Here is a 27409-nt window from a genome sequence, read left to right as displayed (position 1 = left end):
GGCGTAATCATGTTTACAGTTAAGTGGGAACATTAAAACACTTAAAGGTTACTTTCATGAAAGTATATCATAATTTATATAAACTCTATGAAATTGACAATTGTATAAAAAATTTTGAGTGTATTTTATTGCAAAAGGATTTCCGAAACTGCCCGAGTTTACTAATTCATATCTTCAAGTAGAAAAATAAAGAAAGAGCTCACGATTTGAACCAAGGATTTGTACAGTATCACTATTTAAATCCTTCTTTGAACTTATTGGTGTGCTTGAAAAACTTTATTGAACAAATAAACAAAAAATATCTTTTACACATAAAAAAGTTGAACAATGAAATTTTAAAAATACAGAAATATTTTAACGTTTTTAAGTGGATATTGTTTATAAATTCCGAAGCAAGAAAATATTAAAGTGTACTGCAAGAAACTGAATCCATTTATCAGCAAAACGCGAAAAATATTGAATAAAAAAGTCTTCACTAAAACCGTTCTTTTTCAATTTATCAGTTTATACAACTATCAAGTCAGATGGCTTCAGTCTTCTATTTTTTTCATACCAAAAATTCACAAGAGATCGTTTTCAGTATGGCTGTCTGGATTCATTCATGGGTATAACCAGGACATATTAACAATTATGCAAAAGTGAGGCTCTTCTCGTAATAATGTAGTACTACAGAAAACTGTGTTAATTATGGATATATTCTTTGATCTTGATACATTATTCAATAGCTCAGATAATAATTACAAATGAATATATATTTATGTGCATGTTAAACACATTTTACTACTGTAATTTGTTCTTTTTGCATATTAATACTTTTCATAATTGTTTTGGTTTTTCTGTCACTGATGTCCAAGTGCAATGCACTGTCATACTTTAGTAAAACATTTAACGTTAAAAAAATGCGGTTAATGAATCAAATTTAGTATAAATGATAATGTAACGAAAGACCAATAGCTGAATTGCGTAATAAAAGAATAGCATTTATGGTACAAGTAAAAATGAGAATGGAAATAGGGAATGTGTCTATAAAAGAGACACAAGAGGAACGACAGATACCAAAGGGACAGTCAAACTCATAAATCCAAAACAAACTGACAACGCCATGGTTAAAAATGAAAACGACAAACATACAACAGCACACACGACACAACATAGAAAACTAAAGAATAAACAACACGAACCCCACCAAAAAACTAGGGGTGATCTCAGGTGCTCCGGAAGGGTAAGCAGATCCTGCTCCACATGCGGCACCCGTCGTGTTGCTTATGTGATAACAAATCCGGTAAATAGTCTAATTCGGTAGGTCACATTCATGAAAGGGAAGGGGATTGTAGTTACGACGTAAGGAACATATCCGATATCATTTGTGAAACGGTTATTCCATAACGGTCAACCAACTCGTGATGGCGTCCGTAAAATTTACGAAGGGATGATTTCAACTTCACCATTTGGAACTCTTGGTTTAATAGCTTCCTTGTGAGCAGCAACCCTCTATCAAGAAAATCATGATAGGAAATGCAAGCACGGGAATATCGTATCAATTGGGAGATATATACCCCGTATGCAGGTGCTGCTGGAATGTTGCTACTTAGAAATGGAAAGTTCACAATTGGAAAGCTGAAATCATCTCTTTTGTCGTAAAGCTTTGTTTTCAACCGACCCTCATTGTCAATTTCTAGATGTAAGTCAAGATATGAGGCCGACTTAACTGTATCTGTAGTATCCTTTATCTCTAGCTCGATTGGATAGATGTGTTCCACATAGTCACCAAATTTTGAATTATTTAGTGAAAGAACATCATCTATATAGCGAAAAGTAGAGTCAAAGGATATTGCCAACTTCTTATCTTTCTTCCTAAGAAGTTCCTGCATGAAGTCAGCCTCATAATAATAAAGAAACAAGTCGGCAAGTAGAGGGGCACAGTTTGTTCCCATTGGAATGCCGACAGTCTGTTGAAAAACACGTCCTCCGAACGTAACAATACGTCAATCAAGAAATCAAGCATCCCGATAATATCAGCCCCAGAGATTTTTTTGTTCGAATCAGAGCGATCCTTCACAAAGTAGGACCCATCCCTCCCTAAGACAAGACACCTGTATCTACGTTGGCCATTCCTATTTACGAAGCAAAGCAACACCAACTCTTTCAACTTGTCTTCTAGTTTGGAATGTGGAATACTAGTGTACAGAGCAGAAAAGTCAAATGTTTTAATACTGTTACAAGATGAAAGAGGGTTAGATTGTATGTACTCTAAAAGATCTTTGGAATTTTTAAGTATCCACATCTCATTCACGCCCCCTCTAGTATAGGCAGTTTCACAATAACTTTGAAGCCCGTCTTTGATTGCTGATAAAATAGATGTTAATAATTTAGAAAGAGGTTTCGTGGAGCACTTGGAAGACCCAGCATTTACCGTTGTTTATAAGGACACTTATGTAGTTTAGGTATCCAATACAGTGATGGCAGATCCAGTTCTTCATCTTTGGTAAAAAAAACCAAAGGAACACGGAACAGACCTATGATTACCAAGGATTTCCTCTTTGGTAAGTGTCGTGAGGGTATATGTTGAGTTTCCAAGTGAATTGTCAATACCTAATTTGTTTATCAAGCAGTTAATGAAATGAGTTTTACATACAAAACGATGTTGTTTGGGGCTTTACCTGCGGGGACAACAACATATTTGTCATGGAGGTAGGATAGGTGTTTTGCAACATTTGGGTCTTTAAAGATTGACGTAGCATGGGCATTGATAGACCCATTCAGTTTCTTAATTCTGATTTGTATCAACGACCTCACTGCCTTAATCCATTCGGAAAGAGTGTCTACGTCTTCCTTCTCGCGCTTAGCCCATTGCCTGGCATAATCCTCAACTGAATCCATCAAAATTTTAAAGTTGTATTTCCAATTGATGGATTTAGACTCACGATATTTCGGACCTTTCGATAACACATTTCGTAGAGAAATGTTATTAACAATGTTGAGGTCACCGGTAAAAACGTGGCCAGCAGGATTATATTCGAAGTGGGAACTAGCACAAGTGCAATCAGGAGGTTTAGACTTGAAGTCGTCAATATCGAGATCCTGCAAAACGTGTTTGTAATTGAAAATTTTAGTTGCAATAGGTTTGGTATAGGTATAAGAAATGATTGGTACAGACTGGTCTTTGAAATAAGGAGGTATTTTCGATTGAACTAATTTATGATGAAGGATATTGCCTAAGTTGACGCCATCGATACCTTTGTTGACAAAGGAAAGATTAAGGAAAGATCTTTTCTCTTTTTCATCTTTGCCATTGCGGACTGGCTTGAAAAGTCTGTGACTTGCAATATCCGAAATTATAGCTGTGATTTTGTATTGGTTTGAATGAGGGTTTGTAACAGTGGATTCCAAACATAAATTGAACAGAGAATGAAGTTTTGAAAGGGGTAATGAATAAAGTTTCGTGCGAATGTGATGAATACCTAACGGCTTTTGTATAAATGGCAGCAAGTCATTAATAGATACATCATGCAGAGAAGGTGATGTATAATGACGATGACCATGACTGCGTCTACGTCGAGGAGTCGAGTTGAAAATATTCATCACATTCACCAAGTTACATCAAGGACTAGATAGAATACCTATACCATCAATTTTGTCATTGCAACCATAAGGTGTCGCAGTTCCCAATTGTCGAATCCAGTAGTCCTCTTTTTGTCTACGGAGAGTTGTTGAAAGATTAGGATTGTTAGAGCTATGGTATATCTTTTCGATAATGCGAACTGTCATGGAAACGATGGAATGATCGGGCTGATTGAAATGCTGGTATAGAATGTCGTTAGCATTGAGGTTAATGTCTGATCTATGACCGCACATACGTTTGTTTAGCCTTCCTTTCGTTTCACCGACGTATACCAATCCGCAAAGGTTGCACTCTAATCCGTAGACGACATTTATCGATTTACAATTCAGATCATCGTAACTTCTGGTAAAATATGACTTCTTGGTCAAATTGCTAGTGAATTCAGCATCTGTAATTAAAATTGCACAAGTTTTGCAGCCTTTGGTCTCACATTTCGAAATGCGACAGTGTTGTACTGTGTCATCAAAAACCAAAGAACTGAACATGGCTGTATATGTGTAATATTGCTGTTGTCACTAGGACGATGATCTGAATGAGACATGTTTGTGATATTTGTCATATCTGGTGATGAGGGGACACCTGCCGTATCAGACGACACCGTGTCCATGGTGACGTCTGTTTCGGACCTTTTAATACACAACTCGACCAGAGAACCAAAAAAGATACAATGTTCTACAATTAATATCTCTTCAGGGATGATCGTCTGTAAAATATTTAAAAATCAAAAACCTAATACAAACGTCGAAGAGCCAACAAATGGTAGTAAAGCTATCTCACGAAATACTTAATACAATAACACATCGAAACTACTTTACAATAGCTAGAATATCTCTATAACTTAGGCAGCAATCATTTGATTTTCTGGGGGGGGGGGGGGGGGGGGGGGGGGGGGGGGGGGCTATGGTTTTTTTTGCAAAAAAAAGTTTGTTTCCAGGTTTTGGTGAAAAAAATAATTTGTTTTGGACCCTGAGAAAAAAAATTGTTTGTTTCACCCTCAGCTCCCACTATATGTAATGCTAATATTGAAAGAAAAAAATTGTTTTCGGTTTGTCGCTAAAAAAATAGATTGTTCTTCGCCGAAGGCGAAAAAAAAAGTTTGCACAGAAAAAAAAACCAAAGCCCCCCCCCAGAAAATCAAATGGTTGCTGCCTTAAAAAACAAGATGGTTCAAAATTGAAATAATAAGATTAAACAAATTGGAATACAGTGGGCTCCAGACAGTCTGGTAAAATGGGAAAATGTAAAATTGTGTATATCTATTTTTACCTATACTGCCATCAAGTATGTTCTTTTAATTGTAAATCTTATTGAGTGAAATGTCTGTGTAGTTTTGTATTCATGATTAATTTTCATGTTTACAGTTTATACCTATCATATTAAAAAATCTACAATGTGACTATGTTGACTTATTCGTAGATCTTTATTCTCTTTCAAGTTTCTAAGTACAACAGTTTTTTACACACACGCAAGTGGGTAAAAAAGTATCATTTATTTTACATAACTCCTTTAAGGAGTCGGTTGAAACATTGGACATATGTAATATATTAACTTATTTGTAGAAATAAAAGTATCTTTCAAGAGCAGTAACTCCTCTTATGGGCCCACATGAAGATATCAAACACGATGACTTTTTCTGCGGTCTTTTTTTCTGAAAAATTTTAATACATATTGTAGCTTTGGGACTATAAAAGTTTCAACAAAATATATAAAATGGGTAAGAACTGATATTCAAGTGCAATAACACCTGTAATGAGCCAGTTGACAATTCAGTCATGTTGACGTATTTGTAGATTGTTATTTGTGCCGATCATCTGATATTTTAATCTATATTGATTTCTGTCAAATTAAACAAAAATCCACATGAAATGGGTAAATACCATCTTGCAAGGGTGATAACGTCTATTAGAGGATAATGTATGATGTTCGCTAAGTTGACTTATTTGTTGGTTTTATTAGCTGAATAGTTTTGCTAGTTATAGATTCTATCCATCATGGTTTCTGCAATAAAGAAAACAATCATCTTCCAAGGGCAATAACTCCTACAATGGGGCAGTTGACCATAAAGGCCCTGTTGATATACATGTTATCTGCTATTTACAGTTTTTAATCAATGATGGCGGCTAAAACTTCAAAGGCAATTTTACATTGTTAGCATATTTATAGCTAGTTGATTATTTTATTTATCTTCACAATTGAATAATTTCCTGATTTTCAAATTTACTTTATTTAAATAACGGATGATCCAAGTTTTACATATAAGCAATGATTTATATTTGCCTCATTTTTTTCTAATTCAAGTTGTGGAAATATATAACCGTAGAAAATTATTTGGGTTACAGTTGGAACAAAAAATTACGAAATTTGCAAAAACACGACATTTTAGAGGCAGTAACATCAAAATGAATTATCTCATTTTCTGACAATTAAATAAATGCCTGTAACTGATGATCATTTTAATCATATCAATTTTTCTTTTACTATTTTAGTTGTTAGATGAACCAAATATGCAGACATTTCTGGTAAAAAGTGGGGAAGTTATTTTGAATCAGTGTATGTATACAACATCCACAACTCTCCTTGAATGAAAGTCAACCTCAATCTGTTACTCTTTATGACTTGATTAATATTTAATCATTAAATTTAAGCATTACAGGAAAAAGAAGAAAACTTGCTGGACAGAGAATCAGAAGGACAAACTAACAGACTGACAGATTACAGACAAGAACATGTGAAGTCACATTGTTGTAGTATTACAAGTTGACAAGGATTCACAACTAGAGGCTCTCAAGAGCCTGTGTCGCTCATCTGTTACTGTATTTACTGATGTCGGCCATCTTGGTTGGCTGGCAGGGTCATAAGACACTTTTTTAAAATAGATACCCTTGTAATGATTGTGGCCAAGTTTGGTTAAATTTGGCCCATAGTTTTAAACTAGAGGCTCTAAAGAGCCTGTGTCGCTCACCTTGGTCTATGTGAATATCAAACAAAGGAAGCAGATGGATTCATGACAAAATTGTGTTTTAGTGATGGTGATGTGTTTGTACATCTTACTTTAATGAACATTCTTGCTGCTTACAAGTATCTCTATCTATAATGAACTTGGCCCAGTAGTTTCAGTGGAAAATGTTAGTTAAAATTTACAAATTTTATGAAAATTGTTAAAAATTGACTATAAAGGACAATAACTCCTTAGGGGGTCAATTGACAATTTCCAAATGTTGACTTATTTGTAAATCTTACTTTACTGAACATTATTGCTGTTTACAGTTTATCTATATCTATAATAATATTCAAGATAATAACCAAAAACAGCAAAATTTCCTTAAAATTACCAATTCAGGGGCAGCAACCCAACAACGGGTTGTCCGATTTATCTGAAAATTTCAGGGCAGATAGATGTTGACCTGTTAAACAATTTTACTTCATGTCAGATTTGCTCTTAATGCTTTTGTTTTTTAGTTATAAGCCAAAAACTGCATTTTACCCCTATGTTCTATTTTTAGCCGTGGCGGCCATCTTGGTTCGATGGCTGGGTCACCGGACACATTTTTTAAAGAAGATACCCCAAAAATAATTGTGGCCAAGTTTGGATTAATTTGGTCTGGTAGTTTCAGAGGAGAAGATTTTTGTAAAAGATAACTAAGATTTACGAAAAATGGTTAAAAATTGACTATAAAGGGCAATAACGCCTAAAGGGGTCAACTGACCATTTCGGTCATGTTGACTTATTTGTAGATCTTACTTTGCTGAACATTATTGCTGTTTACAGTTTATCTTTATCTATAATAATATTCAAGATAATAACCAAAAACAGCAAAATTTCCTTAAAATTACCAATTCAGGGACAGCAACCCAACAACGGGTTGTCCGATTCATTTGAAAATTTCATGGCAGATAGATTTTGACCTGATGAAAAATTTTACCCCCATGTCAGATTTCCTCTAAATGATTTGGTTTTTGAGTTATAAGCCAAAAACTGTATTTTACCCCCGTGTTCTATTTTTAGCCATGGTGGCCATCTTGGTTTTATGGCCAGGTCATCGGACACATTTTTTAAACTAGATACCCCAAGGATGATTGTGGCCAAGTTTGGTTAAATTTGGCCCAGTAGTTTCAGAGGAGAAGATTTTTGTAAAAGTTTACGGACGTAGGACGCCGGACGCCAAGTGATGAGAAAAAACAAATGCAAGCCTAGTCAGGAGAGTTATACGTCTTAATTCATAGTAATGATTGGAAATAATGTTCACTTTCTGATCCATCCAACAGTTAAGTCTGGTGTTGGTTTGGTAAGTTTTTACTGTCTAATAACTACAGTGATTCCTATTATCCTGTTTACTATACCTATTGTGCAGTGTAGAATGGATAAAACCCTTTTGCATGGTTATGGTTCACTAGCATAAGATTTATATTTCTTCATGAACTGAAATGTTTGGTAATGATGTTCACTTACCACTCTCTGCACCATCTTATCATGTAATCTGGTGTTGTCTCAGTGTTTTATACTATCTGGTGTTGTCTCAGTGTTTTATACAATCAGGTGTTGTCTCAGTGTGTTATACTATCTGGTGTTGTCTCAGTGTTTCATACTATCTGGTGTTGTCTCAGTGTGTTATACTATCTGGTGTTGTCTCAGCGTTTTATACTATCTGGTGTCCTCTCAGTGGTTTATACTATCTGGTGTTGTCTCAGTGTTTTATACTATCTGGTGTCCTCTCAGTGTTTTATACTATCTGGTGTTGTCTCAGTGTTTTATACTTTCTGGTGTCCTCTCAGTGTTTCATACTATCTGGTGTCGTCTCAGTGTTTTATACTATCTGGTGTTGTCTCAGTGTTTTATACTATCTGGTGTTGTCTCAGTGTTTTATACTTTCTGGTGTCCTCTCAGTGTTTTATACTATCTGGTGTTGTCTCAGTGTTTTATACTTTCTGGTGTCCTCTCAGTGTTTTATACTATCTGGTGTCGTCTCAGTGTTTTATACTATCTGCTGTTGTCTCAGTGTTTTATACTATCTGGTGTTGTCTCAGTGTTTTATACTAGCTGGTGTTGTCTCAGTGTTTTATACTATCTAGTCATGTAATCTGGTGTTGTCTCAGTGTTTTATACTATCTAGTCATGTAATCTTGTGTTGTTTCAGTATTTTATACTATCCAATGTTTCGTGATTCCTTTTAACCTTTAAATATGTTTTTTCAATTTCTGCTTTATCACTTTTGCAGTGTTGAATATTTTAAATCTTTCTCATGTTTGTGGTGTATAAGAGTTATTTTTCTTAGAAATGTTCACTTATTACTCTCTATACTATCCAACCATGCGATCTTGTTTTTATTGTTTGTTTAATGTGTTGTGCTGTCCCACATTTTGAGGGTATTCAGAGGTAAAATTAGTCACGAATTGGTGGATGTATGTTAATGTTGACAATTATTGATTTGTTGATGATCTGACAGAGTTCTAGAAATCAGATACTTTCTGAAATGAGTAATAAAAAATTTCTTTTTCTAATTTTTTAATTAAAATTCCAACAATTTAAAGAGTAGCAGTTCTGAGATAATTGACCATGCAAGTGTTTTGTGTAAATAAATCTTGTAAATTTCTCCATGTCTGTAAATGGCATGAATTTAAAGTCTCTAAAACTGAACACAATGTAGGATTGCTAGCTATTGTATCACCATGAACCTGTAATGAAAAAAAAAAAAACACATTTATATATTTAAAAAAACACGAAGGCGAGTGAAATGTTACAAAAATTATTGACTAAAAAAGTTAACGAGCTGTATTCCACCATCAATTTGATTTGTATGGAATTAGTATAAAAATGTGGAGTATACATCAATGACACATTACAACTACAAATTCTTCAAATGGTGACCCATAATTCAAATAGCTTCATTTAAAATTTAGTAGATAGTTGTCTCATTGTCAATCATACCACATCTCCTTATTTTTATACATACATTGTATATTAAAGACTAATTTCTGTAACTGAAAGCATTCTTTGGTCAACTTTTATTTAGTATTGCACCTAATTTTTGTTGTTTGTTATTTAATTACCAACTACTGAGCTTGTGATTTAATTACAGACAAAAAGTCAACCAGCTGTGAAATCAACCCAGTGGTTGTAAAATTCTGAGGTTTTACCAATTATTTTTAAATAGACAATACAAAATTGGACAATGGTTCTTTTCTATTTTGATCCCTCTCAAACTTACCTTAAGAAAAAGTCCCAGGTATGCATTTATTATTTCAAAGTTATTTTTAGAATAAAGGACATGATTACAGAACATTAAGAATCTTTCCATGGCTTCTATAGATCCTCCTCCTTCTGGTGATAATGACCTTATTTCAAGGTCAATAGCAGATGGTCCTAATTCCTTAAATCTGTTTAGTATTTTGTCATCTAAAATTAAAACAAAATAAAAATGGTCGTGTATGTTTTTGACAAGATGCAAATAAACTTAAAAGACTTATTACTATCAGACATGTTTTCTTTTAAAATCATATCAAATGTGTTTTATTCATCACTTGTATTATAGGTGCATATGAGTTATAGCTATTTAATAGCTAATTCATCTTGAATTCTGTTTTCTATACTCATTAGTATTGTTTGGAAACTAGAAAAATGCTTATTTGGGCCCCTTTTTTTAGTTTTCAAAGAGAAGGGTACTTGAATTGACTAAAAAAATATCTTCACAACACATTTAGGCATTTTGAAAAAAAGGAAAAGAGCAGACCTATAAAAGGTGTTTATGTATATTATAATTTGTCAAAATTTATGAGAACTTAAAATCAATTTGCTCTGAACTATTCAAACAAAGCAAAAATAGTCAAAACAAAACAAAAGTTGTACATATAAAGTCTATTGACTTACAATCTAATCCATCAGCAGTCAATGCCTTCCCCAACTCTGACAGAGGTTCTAGATTACCAATAGTTATCCTGGATTTGGTCTACAAAATAATGTTATATCAAGATTAAATGTCAAAACTTCTATCATCTAAAGAGATAAAAAAATATTTTTTGTTTTAAAAGATTATCTCCAATGACATATATATATATCAAATAACTAATTTAATTCAAGCCAAAAAAATCAATCAATTGAATGACAGCATATGTGCAGATAAATATCTCAATCAATCAAAATCCATGTGCTAATCAAAATCTTACCTCTTTTTCCGTATCATCTGTAATATTGGCAAACTTAGGTTCAAGTCCTGCAATTGTTGGTATAAAGAATGGTGCAGACTTTGGGGCTCTGGGAGCTTCTTTAGGTTTATTCCTTTTCTAAAACAGAAATATATAACTGATGATAAAAAAGTAATTCTTTTATTCATTTAATAAAATAGCCTTTTCCCAAAGGTGTTATTCATTTTTTAAATAGATATTTTGATATTTAAATAATTTGTTTTACAAAAGATTGGGAAAGAAAAAAAAAATTCTTATTCTTCCATAAATCTGTACAATAACCAAAATAAATATTTTTTTCACAAAAACATTTTTTAAACAACAAGGTACAGAAAATTATCTTTTAACTTTTTACTTGATCTAAAAGTTGTTGTAAGAAAGGAGATTTTGTTATAAAATCAAGGTTAAAGAATACATTAGAAATATAACTAACCATTTAAACAATTGTATAATTCAAAAGAATAAAAATTCAAAAATGATGTGACAGATTTTGAAATTGGCACATTGTTCACAAACCCACCTTTATAATGTCTAAATTGAGTAGGTTTTGCCATCTTGAATTAGGTAATAATGATAATGTTATAAGTTCATCAGATATTTGTTCAGGAGATTTAAATTCAGACAGGTCATAGTCATCCATATCTATATCCTCTTTTTCATCGTCTTCATCTGTTTCTATAAATAGAATGCAGCAAGTTTTATTATAAGTCATATTAATAGAGTGGGGGTCGGAGGGGTCCTGATCTCAAAATTCCAGGCTTAAAAACTTGGTATCCAGAGGTCTGGAATATAAAGAAATTGAAATCCCGACATCGAAAAAATAATTTCTGTGTCCCGAAGGATCAATCCCGAAATCCAGAGTTTAAGAACACCTGATCCCAGAGTGTCGATAAAGGGCCTCCCCCCCCTTTTCCCCCTTAATAGGCAATTTAAATATTTTTGATATATGGAAAGAATTACCTGGCATTAAGGTAAAGTTGGTGTGCTAATTGTAGTGTCAGACTTTTTCACATGTAGCCTAAAAACTTGACTTCGATCAACTTTAGTTAAAGCATATCTATAGCAAACAAAATATAAATGCTATTTCAATCCAAATATACATTTGAAAATAAATTGAATGTAAAACCCTGTTGATTTACAAAGCCCTATGTTCCTCCACTTACTTTTATTTTCATACTGGGTAGCTGGCAGTTCTAATGTGTCAGGTTCATAATCTTCAGGGAGAGGTCTCAATGAGACAAAGGTGTACAACGTCATGTTAGACCACAGGTAAACACCAATATCATCTACATGTGATGTAGCTAGGAAATCCCCTGTAGGTAAAAGGCTGAGGGATGTCGCTGCTGAACTGACTAGGAAACAGTCTATAAGTCTATAAATAAATAATAATAAGTAAATATTACCCAACAATTTTTTTAATTTACTTAATATTAAAGAAATAATTTCAGAAAATATTCTTTAACATTTTAAAACTTTTTGTGAACATTTTTTAAAAGAAATATTGAACATCCTGGACATACAGTAAATAAGTATAACACTGAGTGCTTGATAGATGTGTATTATATAATTTTTAAATGTCATGCTGAATTATGAAATAGTTTCTCATATCTGTTTACTTTTTTTGTCAAATCTCATTTAACAAAATTGTGGTAAATTTGTTTTATAAACTTTCCCTTAAAACCCTTTTTCCATACATAGTTTTTGGTGATGCCCTGAAAAAGACAACTCTTGATTTCCATTAAAAACTATGGTTTTAGTGAACATCATTTGTGTGTTTACATAGGCAAAGTCACTTCCGTTCCTATGTTGAGCAATTGGTTGAAAATTAAAAATGCTATTTTGTACAAATTATTCAGTAAATTGAATTCTTATGACAGATATTCAGCACTGCTATCATAAGGTCATTATGATTAAGTACTTAAGAAACAAATATTATTTCTAGTTTATCCTGCATAAGGCCGAGAAAAAAAAGATTGATGTTTCCGGTAACCCGACCGACCCTGTTTTTTAGCCCCGACCCTAACTTTTTTATTGGATCTTCAAAAAAAAAAAAAAAAAAATTGTATCAACCGACCCCGTTTTTGACACAGGCTTCTGATAGATGACATAATATTTTTTCTGCCTTTTACTTGCATAGAAAGCCAGTAAAACATTTTATTAATGTCAAAAGGTATTCCAAATAGGTTAAAATCCAAGAAATTTGCACAGCAGGTGCTTCAAAAACATTGCAAATGGCACACTTCCGGTTTTTGAAACTAATTACGGATCCGGACTTGGAAAAACCATGATAATTTTCCGGATTTCATTTACGATGTCAAAAAAAAAAAAAAAAAAAAAAAAAAAAAAAGAATTCCGACCTACCGACCCTATTTTTCAAAATGATGTTACCGGAAACACATATCTTTTTTTTTTAGGCCTAATGACTATCACAAACTTGCATGATGAACTTTAAAAGAGCAAAAATGCAGGCAATCCCCTGTATTTGGTAAATGATGTTACAAAGGAGCACACAATTGACCAACTTTTACAGTGAAAAACATAACTCAAATATTATATATGGTCTGTTGCTTAATGTATGTTTGTAGCAACAATCATAGTCTTGGCAGGCAATGAATGATAGAATTTGTGGATGATTTCACCAGTTTAATCTGAATTAACTCAAGACTTCCATATATGCTACTATTTAAACATCAAAGTCTTTTAGAATGGTGGTTCATGTGTATATATAAAATATATAATAAAATATGTGACAATAAACATTATGGCTAGTGACATACTTTCCTGTCGGCAGGTCCCAGGTTCTCACTGTAGAATCCATACTAGCAGTAATCAACCATCTGGCATCAGGACTGAAGGTCTGAAATAGCAGATCTTAAGAATTACACCAAAAAAAATATTTACGATGTGAGAGTACTAATAATACAATGTTCAATACAAATTACATTTTAAAGGGACATAACTCCAGTAAAAATAATCTATAAGCACTGATAAAAACCTTTGATATATATTTCATTACAATTCTACATTTACTGGACCCAACCCAGATAATTCTCTGAATAACAGTTTAGGAAAAAAACCATATAATCATTAAATTTTGAAAAACATTGAGGCAAATAAGCAATATGATTAACTGTTTGAACCACAATAAAGGGAGATAACTCAAAGTTAAAATGTTGTCTTACCATATCTGTGACAGCATTGTGATGTCCTTGAAATGTCCTGACAATTTTACGTGTGTCTATATCTATAATCATGACTCTGAAGTCGTCAAGTGATATTGCCAGCATAGAACTACAAATGAATAAATTATAATGGTATAATTAGAGAGATAACCATAATCAAAGTAATAGTTATATGAATAGCATAACATAATCCTGTAATTCCCCAAAAAAATTCAAGACAATAAGGTAGTTTCAGCAGTTTTATATTCTTTTCAAAATCATATGCAACTGGAAATTTTTATATGCTATCAATTGTATTGTGGTAGGTAATCAGAAAATACTTCATTTTTCTTTAAGCCATTGTAAGCACACTTTGCTGCAATTTAATTCAGCAATTTTCAAGTTTACTTCATGACATAAAGTAAGAAAAGATGTACGTTTTACATATTCAAGACCATTTATATTTGCGTTATTTTTTTCTTAGGAAAGTCATGGAAAATTTGTTAGTTTAACTTAACCTTAACATTACCTTTCTCTAAAGAAACCACACAATTTTCACACAGCCAAATTCTAGGTCAAAAGCAAAATTCTTACAAAAAAAAAACCCTTACCTTTCTCTATGTAACAATATATCAGATATACAACATTTCAGGTGACATGAATCTATCAGATTTTTCTGTTTAAATTTCCAGAATTTAACTTCACCATCTAGACCTGCTGTAATAGTGATTTGGCTTAATCCATCAATGGCGATACCTCTTACACTGCAGTTATGTGCTGTAAAAAAGTAAAATTGCAGTTATGCCAAACCAATTTCATTCCTTGTTCGATGGACCTATTTTTTTCCAAACAGACATTTTTTTATAGTTCCGCTTCCTGCATCCGTAAAAAAAGTAATCGTTAATATTACTAGTTAAGTATTTTGTTGTTGTAAACATTAAAAAGATAAAAAGGGATTGCAAGAGCATTCAAGACAACGTCAAATCTTGACCCTTTAACTGTTTACTGTTTCAAGCATTAACACAGATTTCTTATCAAATTTAAGGACAATTCTTAAAATAATGCTGATTTTCGTTGGTAGAATAAAGTATGCAGAAGGAGAAGTGTTGCATTCAACTGCAATATTGTTTGCAGGCGGAACTAAACTATCCATACCTGCTGCATCTTTATGCACCTATCCTGAGTCAGGAGCCTGTTGTTTAATAGTTGGTTTGTTTGTGTAGTTATAGGTTTGTATATAGAATATATCGTTGTTTTTTTCTGTTTGACTTGTTTTACATTAGTCCTTAAGCGGTCCTTTATAGTTTGCTGTTTGGTCTGGGTCAAAGCCCTGTGTTCAAGGCTGTACTTTGATCTGTAATTCTTAACTTTAATTACATTATGATTTGGACAGAGATTTATCTCATTGGCACACATACCACATCTTATTTATATAAGTAACAAAAAGACCAAGAACAAATATGAGAACACCAAAATATCAGAGACAAAGACAACCAACATATGACAAACTGCCTAAAAATGAACACACATCAACAAACAGCTGGGTTGTAAGCTATATTAGCAACGTTGTAATATACTCTTTTTTTTTATACATTTTAACTATGTAGTCTATATTTGTTTCATTTATTTCCATTCAGCACAAACACCTTACCTACAGTCTCTCCATAACAGCCTCTATGTATTCCAGACTGAAGATTATAGTTATCCACATGACCAGTGCTGTATCCAATTACCACAAAATTACCGCAAGGACTTATATCAGTACACTTAAATGAAAACATAGAATGATTACCCATAATGCCAAAATAGGTTAATTGGTATACCAAAAGTGTTTCAAAATTAACAATATATTAGAGGTAAGGAAATTATAGTAAAAAAGCAAATAGTTAATTAGTGTTAACATTCAAAATTCAAAATCACAAATAAAAACATAAAAACATAAAAGTTATACTGTAAATTCAGAAATTATTGTGATGTTTTAATTATTGCCAAAAATGCGGAGTTATAATTGCAAAAATTTAAACTGGCATTGTGAATTTTTTCATATGTATTAAACAGGATTTTTCTTAATATCGCAAAAATTAAAATCGCATTTTAGTCTAAAAAGACAAAATCGCCATAATAAATGCAGACAATAATTTCTGGATTTACAGTATTCAATTGAACTAATGGAAAATGATACTCATATTGGTGATTTGATACTTTTTATAGGTGGTAAATAAACCAGTTTTGGTCGGTACAAACCTCTTATAATCATCATACTAATAACATCATATAAAGAAATATCTACTGAAACTAAGTTTTCTAATTATCACGGATATTTTCAAAAAATCAAAAAAAAAATCATACCAATGCTGTAGCTAGTTTCAATTTTGGATCCTCATCAAACCTAGGATGTTTCAGTTTATAGGAACCCATTGTGGACCTCTGATAACTCCATGTTGTTACCAAACATTTCCCACGATGGCATGCTGCTATGTTATCCCAATCACTCTGTCTACTGGTATCTGTCAAATATCAAATAATTTCTTTTATTATATAAATTTAAATTGTCTGGGTGAATGGTACTCACTGCCTGATTGAAATGGTAATTCATTTTTACAAGAATCATTCTATTCACATGGGCTTCCAAAAAATATTTAAGCCAGCTGGACATTTTATATCTGATCCCGATTTTAATCCCTAAAACTAAGTCACAAAAAAGGCAACTGTGGTAATCAGATGGCCATTCCAATGATTGACATTAGATTTAAAAAAAACCGATACTTTGATAAAAATTTGATGTTCTGATGTAAACTGTTAAATTGGCAGTGCATCATTCAAAGTGTGCACATCAGCATGCTCATATTTGCCATAGACTCTTTATTTGTGCAAAATGACGTTGTCAAAAACGTAACTTTCGTTTTTAAAATCATTTTCCTAAAACCGGATGTAGACTTGACAATGGTAAAACATGGACCATAAACGGATACGTAAAATCTGTGTATGATTACAAGCACGACAGAGTGAAGAAGCTCTTTCCAAGTTACTTCTTTAACAAAAACTTGAAATGAATGTTAGATACAGGTATCAATGATGATTTTAGCAGTTTTTGAAGAAAAGTAGGATGCATAATTAAATTTCCCAGTTGTGCACATGCGCCCATATGTTCTAGTTCATACAACGTAGTTTTGACGATTTTTCATTTAAAACCTATTTAAATTTTTCATCAAATTATGTTTATAAATGTATTTCTTATAATTTTAATCTTTTGGACTAAATCAATTAGATACAAACTGTTGAAAGAAATAATTGTGAATAGACTGATCAATTTATACGATGTCCGGTATTGAAAATAGTTTACCTGTCACCTGAACAGGTAGATTTCAGCTGTCAAACAACTAATTAGCCTTAATTAAAATTAGAAAGTATTGAAGAAGGGGTTGTTTTGATGGTAATTAATCATTGTGTCACTTTTATGACCGGAAATGTGTAGAATTTAAAGGCAAAAAGTTGGGTCAAAAAGATCGTGAATTATGTTAAAATGACCAGAAAAACCTTGAAAACTAAAAAGTAGATGACCGTTTCATTTTTACCCAGCCGGACTTTTACCAGACATTGTACAATTGTCCTGAATATATGACCTTTTTGGAAGCCCTGGTTAAGCTTTTTCATTTTTTCGTATGCTGGAAATGTATGAATTTGGCAAATCTTGTTCTGTTTTTATTTGATAAACACATTTGATCAAATATGCAGCATGAATTGGAAGTCACATCAGAAATGGTTAATCAGTCACTAGATATACCAAGACCAAGTGCTTACATTAGAAAGTGACATAATCATTTTGTAAAATTATGAGAAAAATATATTTAATACTCTAATGGGCTACTTTCAATTAAGACAGTAGCTTTATTTACAGATACTTTTTTAGCTTTAAAGTAACCCATTAAGTTCATTCAATATTTTTGATCTCGTATACATGTACTTTGAATTAACATTAAACAGCAAAAATTTTCTAATATTATTATAATGGCACAAAATTTAATGGATTAGAACGGCAAGTATTCAAACTTATTAATTTCCGTTATATTTTCAAATAAGTATGTCTGTTGATTAACAATCATAATAATAAATGCACACAAGTATTTTTGAATTAACTGCAAAGTAAGAAAAGTTATCTTACCTGATGAAAACTGTGTGATAGGAGGCATCATATATCTATCTTTCTTTAATCCAGTCTTTTTAGTTTCTTTCTTGTCATAAGACGCCCTTCCTAAACTTTTGTTGTGTTTGTCATGGGTCACGGAATATGACCTTAAAGTACTGTCTTGACCTAAAATAAAATGGTATTTTGGCTAATAATGATATATGACTATTTCATCTCCAGTATTAAAGAATGCTATTATTCAAACTGCAAAATCTACATTCCCTAAATCATAGTAATCTTTCTGAGCAGTGGGTCATCAAATATTGATGTTTGACAACAATTAGAAAACCTAAGAATTAGTTACATTTTTCAGTAAAATAACAACTGTAGACAGTTCAAAAGAACTGATCAAAATATTCAATATTTGGACAAAATCATAGCAAGAGGCTGTCAACAGATATTTCACATTGGTCTATCTTATATCAAAATTATCATTGATATAATTTTGGACAAAGCCTTATACTACAGTAACCTCTGGTCTGAATCCTGTGTATCGGGTACATACATGTAGTTAATATTATAATATTTAAACAAGATTTGTTTTAAAAGATATATCTGTACACTACCTGCACTGAGGATATTCTTTCCATTGTTGTCATAGTGTTGAACTTTGTTTGGTGGAGCTGAATGACCTGACCTTTGTCTTAATAACCTTCCACCTCCATCTGGTTGATCAAATATCCAAACCTTCAAAACATAAATTTAACTTGCATCATATGCCGTAAATAGTAAGTTTGTTTACTGAGGACAGATAAAACTTCAATTCTGATTAATCTATGAGTTTTGACAGTGTTCACATTGCTTCAGCTGTAACTAATCATTTGAATAAAATGAGAATTCAATCACATAAACTGCAGATCCTGTCCATTATCTGATTATTTTTCTACAGATTTTTGGTACCTATATACAAAGAAAATAACCTAACTAAAAGGATCAGCAAATTCAAATCAACAATCAACAATCACAACATCCATTCATTTGCAACAAGGTCAAATCGTGTTAACTAAGTTCTCTCATGCAGCTTGTAAAAGAATTGTGTTGCAAAGCTATTTTCATGACCACAATAGTGCAGTCCAGACACATCATGCACATGGTCGAAATTCTACATATAAATTTTATATGTTGGCAGAAATAATCATAAATGTAATAGTTTCACAGTTTTTATTACCTTTAATGAATTGTCAGCTGCATTGGTGACCATTAGAGGTTCATTTGGTAAACATTGCATACCAACAACAGCTCCTTCATGTGCATCTCTTATCTGACTTTTCAACTTTTTGGATTCTAAGTCCCATAATGCAATATGGCCAATTGTACTTCCTGTCACCATCATTGGATGGCCATCTAAAAAATAGAAAGTTATATTAAACGCATTTTGTACAACCTTAACAGGAAACATAAAATGTAAGTTTTGCATCAATATACAGGTTAATTTTTAGATTGGGTTTTCATGTGACAGCTTCACTCATCAACTTGAAGCTAAGACATCTATAGAGGTTTTTTTTCCTGCAAAGACATATTTTAATTATGGACTTTAATACAGAACTATTAAAAATTATGCGTACTGTAGAATTAAAATTTTGGACACATTTTCATTTTGACAGTGGAACAAGAAAGTGTAATATTTACAAGTTACTTTATAAATCTTTCATGATTATATAGACATTTCTGGGCTGTTTTGATGATTAATATTTTGATATAACAACTCCAAGCATGCCTCAATTCTTCATATATCTGTCTACTGCCTCCATAAATATGTGTGTCAAAGTCAATTTCTATGAAATTAAAAAATACCCTTTGAATTTATGGTATAAGGTTCTTTAAATGTATGACTTTAGGCCATTTGAAGGTATGGTTTAAATCCTTCAGATGTATGGCTTAAGGATTTTTGAGTTAATAACTTAGTGCCTTTGGAATATTTCCCCATCAATATATTTACCTGTTCTGAAAGCTATTGTAGTAACTGGTCCCCAGTCTTGTCTAAATTTCATAACAGTTTCATCAAATTTAAGATTATGTATAATAATCTGACCATCTGCAAGTCCTATGGCTATTACATCCATGGCAGGAGACTGAAAAATTATACAATGCATATCTACAATTTTTTTCTTGGAATCAAGCAGTTCTTGCAATATTCAAATATACATAATTTATTGAGTCAAGGTTTCAAATTTAATACACATACTTTTCTATACACAAATTTTTCCCTACATAAATACCAAAATAGCACATCCCATGCTATGCAAATAATGAGATTTTATTTTATTATAGATCAATAGGAAATTAATGGTTCTACACAGGAGAAAATTGTGCAAATATCTGAATTATGTTATTAATAGGCTATTTGCCAATTCCCGTTATTGACCCTGTAATTAGAGATCCCTTTTTTTAGTTGTCTCCCTAATGAGGACATTAATTTTTATTTACAATGGTGAGCTAGCAGAAAGAGCAAATTTACCTGTGCGTAATGTGAGTAATCTTAAAGGTTTACAGGTCTTTTAATTACATAAATTTGTTGTTAAACTAAATACTTTTGTCAACAAAATTATTTTTCATAAAAAAATTAGTTAAACCGCCAATACACCACTTTCAATTTATCATGCAAAAGCCAATTTTGTCCAGTATGGAACATGTCTACGATTGACAAAGGGAAGTTATTTGTTTAAAAAGTGTGTAATAACAGAATCAAATCGGTAATTGGCAAATGAACTATTGGAGTCCACTGTAATATGAGACATGCAACACATGCTTTTAAACTTTACTTATTTGAATTGTTAATTTGATCATTCTGCTGCCTTAAAAACTGTGATTTTATTTATATTCGTGGGTACCAATTTTCGTAGATTGAGGAAAACTTGCATAGTCGTGACTATTAAATTTTGTGGTTTTGACAAAGTCTGCATAATTCCTTTAGACAATTTGTTATTCATTGAACATTTAAATTCATGGTTCCCTTGTACCCACTTAATCCACAAAAATTAGTATCCAAGGAATATTAATGAATCCACAGTAGCTTGAAGTTTACTTTACGAAATGATTTGTTTTCATTTTTGAAGAGTTTGAAGTGACCTATAGTTGCGTTTGTTGGAAAGATGACTCATTGGCAATCATACCATACATTGCATCTTCTTATATCTCTATAAATATAAATTATTGTTGCTTATAACTACCTGCTCCAGACATGTTACTGCACTATTCCATCCCTCAAACACATATAACATTTTGTCTTGTTTAATATTCCATAACTGAAGGGATCCTTGTTTACTTCCAAGCACTAATTTATTGAGATAGGTATGTGGATGCATTATAGCTGTCACCTGGAAACCTGAGTTGTCAAAGTTCATATCCAAATACACTCCTAGGAAAAGAAAATATAGGTAAAAACACAGCTAAGCTTCTGATTTTTAAAACTGAAGTACAAAAAAATAGGATTTTATTTATGAATTGCGACAAAATAAAATTGATTTTAGCCAGTATGCCATCCGATAAGAACTATATACATTGCTTCGTCTTTTAGTATGGCTTTAACATGTAAATACATTCTGTGAATCAATACATTTTTAACATTTTTGGTCATGAATCTATAGGTACTACTTTTTGCATATGTTAAGTCATATTTGTCACTTTTATGTTTGATGATATACAAATTGAAGTTTTTTTATTTGTATAAATATGATTTTTTTTTACAAGTGTCATTTTGGACTCTCTATTCTGCAAAATAGGTCTTACCCTCTGAGTGGATGTCCCATACTTTAACATTACTGTCTGTGTCTACAGAGATTAAGTGATTCCCAAAAGGTAACAACAGATGTACTGGGTATTCATGTCCTTCATAGGTACGTAATACCTGAAAAAAATATTCATTAAAATAGTGGAAATTTCTTTAAAATAAAAAAGTTCAAATTATGGTTGTTGATTATTGTTGGGCTTATATAAGCAAAATGTCTTAAAATCAAAAGCAAAATATGCTACAAAATTGTGAAAAGGGTCTTGATAAAATCTACAAAAATCAATGATTTTCACAGGGATTTCCACGCAAATAAACTGCATACATGTACAAAAAAAAAGTTTGCATTGACAATATCCTTTTTTTTAATATATCTTAAGAATTGCAAATACTAGCTATATGTACATGAAAACTCCAAAAATGTTTCAAATAGGCCTTTTTGACTGTATTTTAATTAATCCCTCAATCATAGTACATGTACCAATCATCATATAATGCCAAAGAATGTTGTATCATAATTTCATAAATTATATTTAAGAAATAATTCATGGAAGCCATAGATTTGTTGGAAATTTACACATGGTCTGGTCCGTGCACGTGATATTCGAATTTTAGCCTGAGCGTTAGTGAGGGATAAAAATTAACGAATATCACGGCCAAGGCCATGTGTAAATTTACAACAAATCTATGGCTTCCATGAATTATTTCGATTCTAAAAGGACAAATCCGCTCAGTAAAAATATGAAGCGCAGGTTCGAATGTCGTGTGTGTGGCGCCGTTCTTTTTTACTCCCTGTTAGATAAAGCTCAAACATTCTAATAAATCTGTAGCTTGCATAAATTATTTGGTGAATAACCGCTAGAAAAAAATCTTTTAATTCTGAAACCCAACATTTGCCATTTTTAATTTACATGTGTTTCTCGTAAGCTACCGCCATATCCAAATTTGAGGTTTCGTAACTAAGAAGCCGCCATGTTGACTTGCTGAAATCAATAAATATGCAAATAACGCAATAGAATGGAAAATAAAACAAAACCTACCTCATGAATCCATTTTAATAAAATATTATACGAATTTCGATGGTTAACGTTACGGAAACCCTTCAACTGTAGCGTTTTCATTTGTATGACGTCATGTTTTGAAATGACTTAAATGCGCCATTAACATAAATAGACTTTCGCAGAATTTTATTTTTATTTTGTTGATTTCTTCGAGCTCTTGTGCATTAATTCTTTTTGTTATGTATCCTAATAAGAATAAAAGTTCTTTTGACTTTTTTTAATTGCAATTTTTAAAACAATAAAATCAACAAAGCGTTTACAAATAGGTTTCAATACATGTGGATTTACGTGGGAGGTATATAGCAACATCCATTTTTATGTATATCTCTGAGTCTCCGCTAAGTATAGATATATGGAGAATTTTATCACAGTGTTGTTTACAAAGCGAAAGAAGCACGTCATATTAGAATCTAGAATTACTACTTAACAAAAATTGTTAGAAAATACTAGGAAGTAGGTCTCACCTCTTGGATAGTCAGAATGCATACATGTACATTCTATTACCAAGTCTAAACTTTGATTTACCTGTTTTCCTCTCTGAAATGCTTGAACTTTATTACGACACCCAGTAAACACCAAATTAGCATCAACAGCTAGACAAGATATATCATCTGGATGTGTATTACCTACAATATATACATAATGTATTAATATCCTTCATTTTTTCTGTCACAGTACGTGTAAAGCTGTTGATGTTTTTGGGGGTATATTTTCTTAATGTGTTCTACTCATTTGTGACTTTCGGCTTCAGTTTTTTTCATAATCAGACATTGTAAAAAACACTGCTACATAATTTTCTGACAACTCTTAATATAGGTAATCATATCATGGTAATTGCATTTAGGGCAGAACATTTATAAATAGTCTCTTATTAGATTTACAAATGTATGATCAGATCCTTTGGCTTCGTTTGTAATAATTTACAATGTAAGACAAGAAGTGTCCTAGCTAGCCCTAAATAGAGGGCATGTACTTCACAATGTTTTCAAAAGTTTTCACAACCAATAAATTCAGCAATCAACTTTAATTCGTTTATTTTTATTTATTTTTTCTATCTGTTAATATTATTAAATGCATGGCTCTTTTTAGATTAGAAACCGTACCCTCTTGCCTTAAATCTTAGCTAAAACACTGATAAAGATCTGTCACAATATTCTCTTTTATATTCACAGGGCACATTAAAGCAGAAAAGACAGGAAAAAATATTATCATACTTACTGATGCTAACAATTCCTAACTTGGAACTCTGAAAATAGATAAATAAAATACAATGTTAGTATATTAAGTAAACTTATTTAAACTGATACTTTATTCCTGTACATAGAAAAACTGCTGGGTGCTTTGTTGAATCCATCATGTACAACTCTTTGAAACACTTTATTCAGATATTTATCTGGTGTATTTTATATATGTATGTAATGTTAAACAATACTCTTAATAATCAGTGGCCACGCCGGCCAGTCACAAAATGAAGTCTTTAAATTTTGCTGCTGCAAAGGATATGGTTCTTGTCTTCTTATAAGCTTATTAGTATACTGTCAAAACGTGAGCAGTGTTAAAAACTTAAAAATTGAAATGCATTATAATGGAAGAATCCAAATTAAATCATATATTGCTAAAACAATTAATTCAAGATTCCATTACTGTTCATCTTTTCAAATTGATAATGAGAATGTCTGTTTTCATCTATGCACATGCACGTAAAATATTAAGGAGATAAATCATATTCCCGCTCCCGCATCTGGAAATGTAATCATGTCCACCATTTTTTTGTAAATATTATAAAAAGATATCAACATTTGTTTTTAAAATCACAGTCTAACTTGTATATAACGATTGTGTGAGAATATTTGTTTCAGCATGAAACCAATTTATCCCAAGTGGGAGTGCTCCGATATAAATATATAACAGTGGAAATACCTGTACAGAAAAAAACATTGGTTTCTTTACCCCTTACTTATATTCCCTATCAAAAAATGTTTGTTGTAAGAATAAAGTACAAAGAACTTCTGAAGGATTTGCCTTCAACTGCAACATGTTTAACCCCGCCGCATTTTTGCGCCTGTCCCAAGTCAGGAGCCTCTGGACCTTTAATTTGTTAGTCTTGTATTATTTTTAACTTTAGTTTCTTGTGTACAATTTGGAGTTTAGTATGATTATGTGTTCATTATCACTGTCAGAGTTATTATATATAGTTATTTAGGGGTCAGCTGAAGGACGCCTCCAGGTGCTGGAATTTCTCGCTGCATTGAAGACCTATTGGTGACCTTCTGCTGTTGTCTGTTCTATGGTCAGGTTGTTGTCCATTCTCAATTTTATTTTTAATTATATTGTATGCTGGGAAAACAAAACATCCATAGCCGCTGCATGTTTATGCACCTGTCCTGATTGATTCAGGGGCCTGTCGTTCACCAGTTATCGTTTGTTGATGTGGTTCATTGCTATTTTCCCGTTTGGATATATAAATTAGATCGTTAGTTTTCCTTTTAAAAAAATATATTTGTGTACATTAATAATTTTAGGGAGCTTATGGCTTGCTGTTTGGTCTGGATCAAAGCCCTGTGTAAAAGGCTGTACGTTGACCTGTGTTTGTTATTATCAGGTTGGGAACAACCCTCCCTCAGACAAGGGGTAATTTTACTGATGTAGAAAAGAAAATAGAAATACCAAGGATTTGTATAGAGCTACTATGCAAAACCTTTGAAAACTCTCAAAAAGAGGAGAAATACATCATATCTTAACTTTTCTAAAAGAGGGGTCAACTTATTTTGAATAATATTAAACTCTTAAAGTAAATGTGTTAACAGGGTTAAAGTCCAGGAATATTACAAAATTCTTGGACATGTTTTGACCATTTAATACCAGATAGATATAGAGTTCTTCAGGAAAATATCAGTCCTTAATTATAATCGCTCGCCTTTCCCATGTTTACTTTTCAAGCTTCGCCTCAAAATTTTGCAAAGTAAATATTTTTTTATTAAAATTTTTAAATTGCTCGCTCACCCCAAATTTTAGAGTACAAATATCCATAGAACAAGAAATTAAATTTGTGTGGCCTAATCATTCAAAAATGTGCACTTAACAAAAAAAATACTGACGAATGTTTGCAAAGGGGTGTGCAATAACATGTTTCGTTCAGATGGCCTCGACTCAGACATTTTTGTTTTTCAAGGAGAAGTAAATAAAGGGGGGTAAAGCCACTTCATAAAATGCGTGTTTGCCTCTTCAGAAGACAGTTAGTTGCCAAATGATAGGTTGATTACTCCAGAGAAACCTTAAGCATTGCATTGGAGTTTTCTAGTACAGGACTGGGCCAAAAAAGCAATGGAAAAAAATCTGCATTTTACACAATTGAACGGCGGGGACTGGGAATCCGTAACTAATGGACTAAAGACTGTAAAAGCGTAGTTTTGATTGCAAAATCATAAGAATTAGGGAAAAATTGTGTTGGTTGAAATCTTTGCATAATGGACTGAGAATAAAATCTTAATAAATTGCATCTACTTTTCTCAATTCTGTCATCAAAATGATACCTTATCACTGTGTGGCAATATAAATCACTGTACAGTACGGGTAGGGACTTATTTTTATGGATGTCTTAATCCGTCTAGATGTCAGACTGGACGGACAGTTGTCCCAGTGTACAGTACTGTCTTGTCTTTTCTTGTACATGTGTACATGTTGTATATTTGTCAAAACCTGAATTTTTTGCTGACAAATGATAACACTTTTATGTAAACTATTATATGGACCTAAGCATTCTTAATCACAGAATCATCATGTTATGTCCAATCATGTAAAAAAGAACAGAATGAAGATGGGCAATGATGTGACATTATTACTTATCCACACACTTACAGCAGAAAGGCAGATAGCAGTTTAGACTGATGGCTGCAGTGCTAAATGTCAGAAATATTTGCCAGTCGACTGGAATGCGTTATTCATAATTTGCTTCGCATAATTTTGTGTCCGCCCAAAAACATTTATACATGTATGATATGCGCCCCTGGCTCAACAGAAGTACCATTTTAATTTATATATATTTCTTCTGACTATTTACTAATGAAGATGTGGAATGTGTTACTTAATTATTAGTATTTAAGTCAAATTACATTGTAAGTGTGAAAAGATTTCCCCACACAAGTGATAACATAGTTTTCCTTATGCTTTCTGTGGTGGCGAACTTGCAGTGGGATGTGATTGCTCACGTATCCTAGAGCTCTGAAGCCTGTGAATATTTTACTTGCTGGCATGGTTGTTACATAAACAGTTCATACAAATTATGGCATGTCCACAGACAGTTAGAGAAAATCAATTTGTAAACAAAAAACATGTGCTTCAATTCAAACCGGAAATACTGAGCCACACACACATATAAAAGACAAATTAAGTATTTCACCACCGTCTAAAATAATCAATAAAATTACATTAATTGTTATTTAAGCATTCGTAATATCACTAATATCAATGAAG

The 27409-nt window shown here is 32.2% G+C and overlaps 1 protein-coding gene across 1 annotated transcript; it reads right to left on the bottom strand.

Moving 5' to 3' along the window:
* Positions 1–9108: 9108 nt before the first annotated feature.
* LOC143046491 (WD repeat-containing protein 36-like) lies at positions 9109–27309 on the bottom strand. Its single transcript, XM_076219651.1, has 20 exons — positions 27049–27309; positions 24155–24182; positions 23462–23562; positions 21878–21995; positions 21319–21506; positions 20088–20220; positions 19317–19492; positions 18715–18835; positions 18125–18274; positions 16312–16469; positions 15614–15728; positions 14574–14739; positions 13984–14092; positions 13579–13658; positions 11965–12173; positions 11322–11476; positions 10784–10900; positions 10488–10566; positions 9829–10016; positions 9109–9295 (listed from the first exon to the last, which is right to left on the bottom strand). The coding sequence occupies exons 1-20, from the start codon at positions 27187–27189 to the stop codon at positions 9146–9148; spliced, it is 2682 nt and encodes an 893-aa protein (XP_076075766.1). The 5' UTR covers positions 27190–27309; the 3' UTR covers positions 9109–9145.
* Positions 27310–27409: the final 100 nt, after the last annotated feature.

This window comes from Mytilus galloprovincialis, chromosome 1, assembly GCF_965363235.1.
Source record: "Mytilus galloprovincialis chromosome 1, xbMytGall1.hap1.1, whole genome shotgun sequence".
In the NCBI taxonomy this organism is placed as follows: Eukaryota; Metazoa; Mollusca; class Bivalvia; order Mytilida; family Mytilidae; genus Mytilus; species Mytilus galloprovincialis.
The sequence above is the reverse complement of the archived record's forward strand: the minus strand, read 5'-3'. Positions and strand labels throughout refer to the sequence as shown.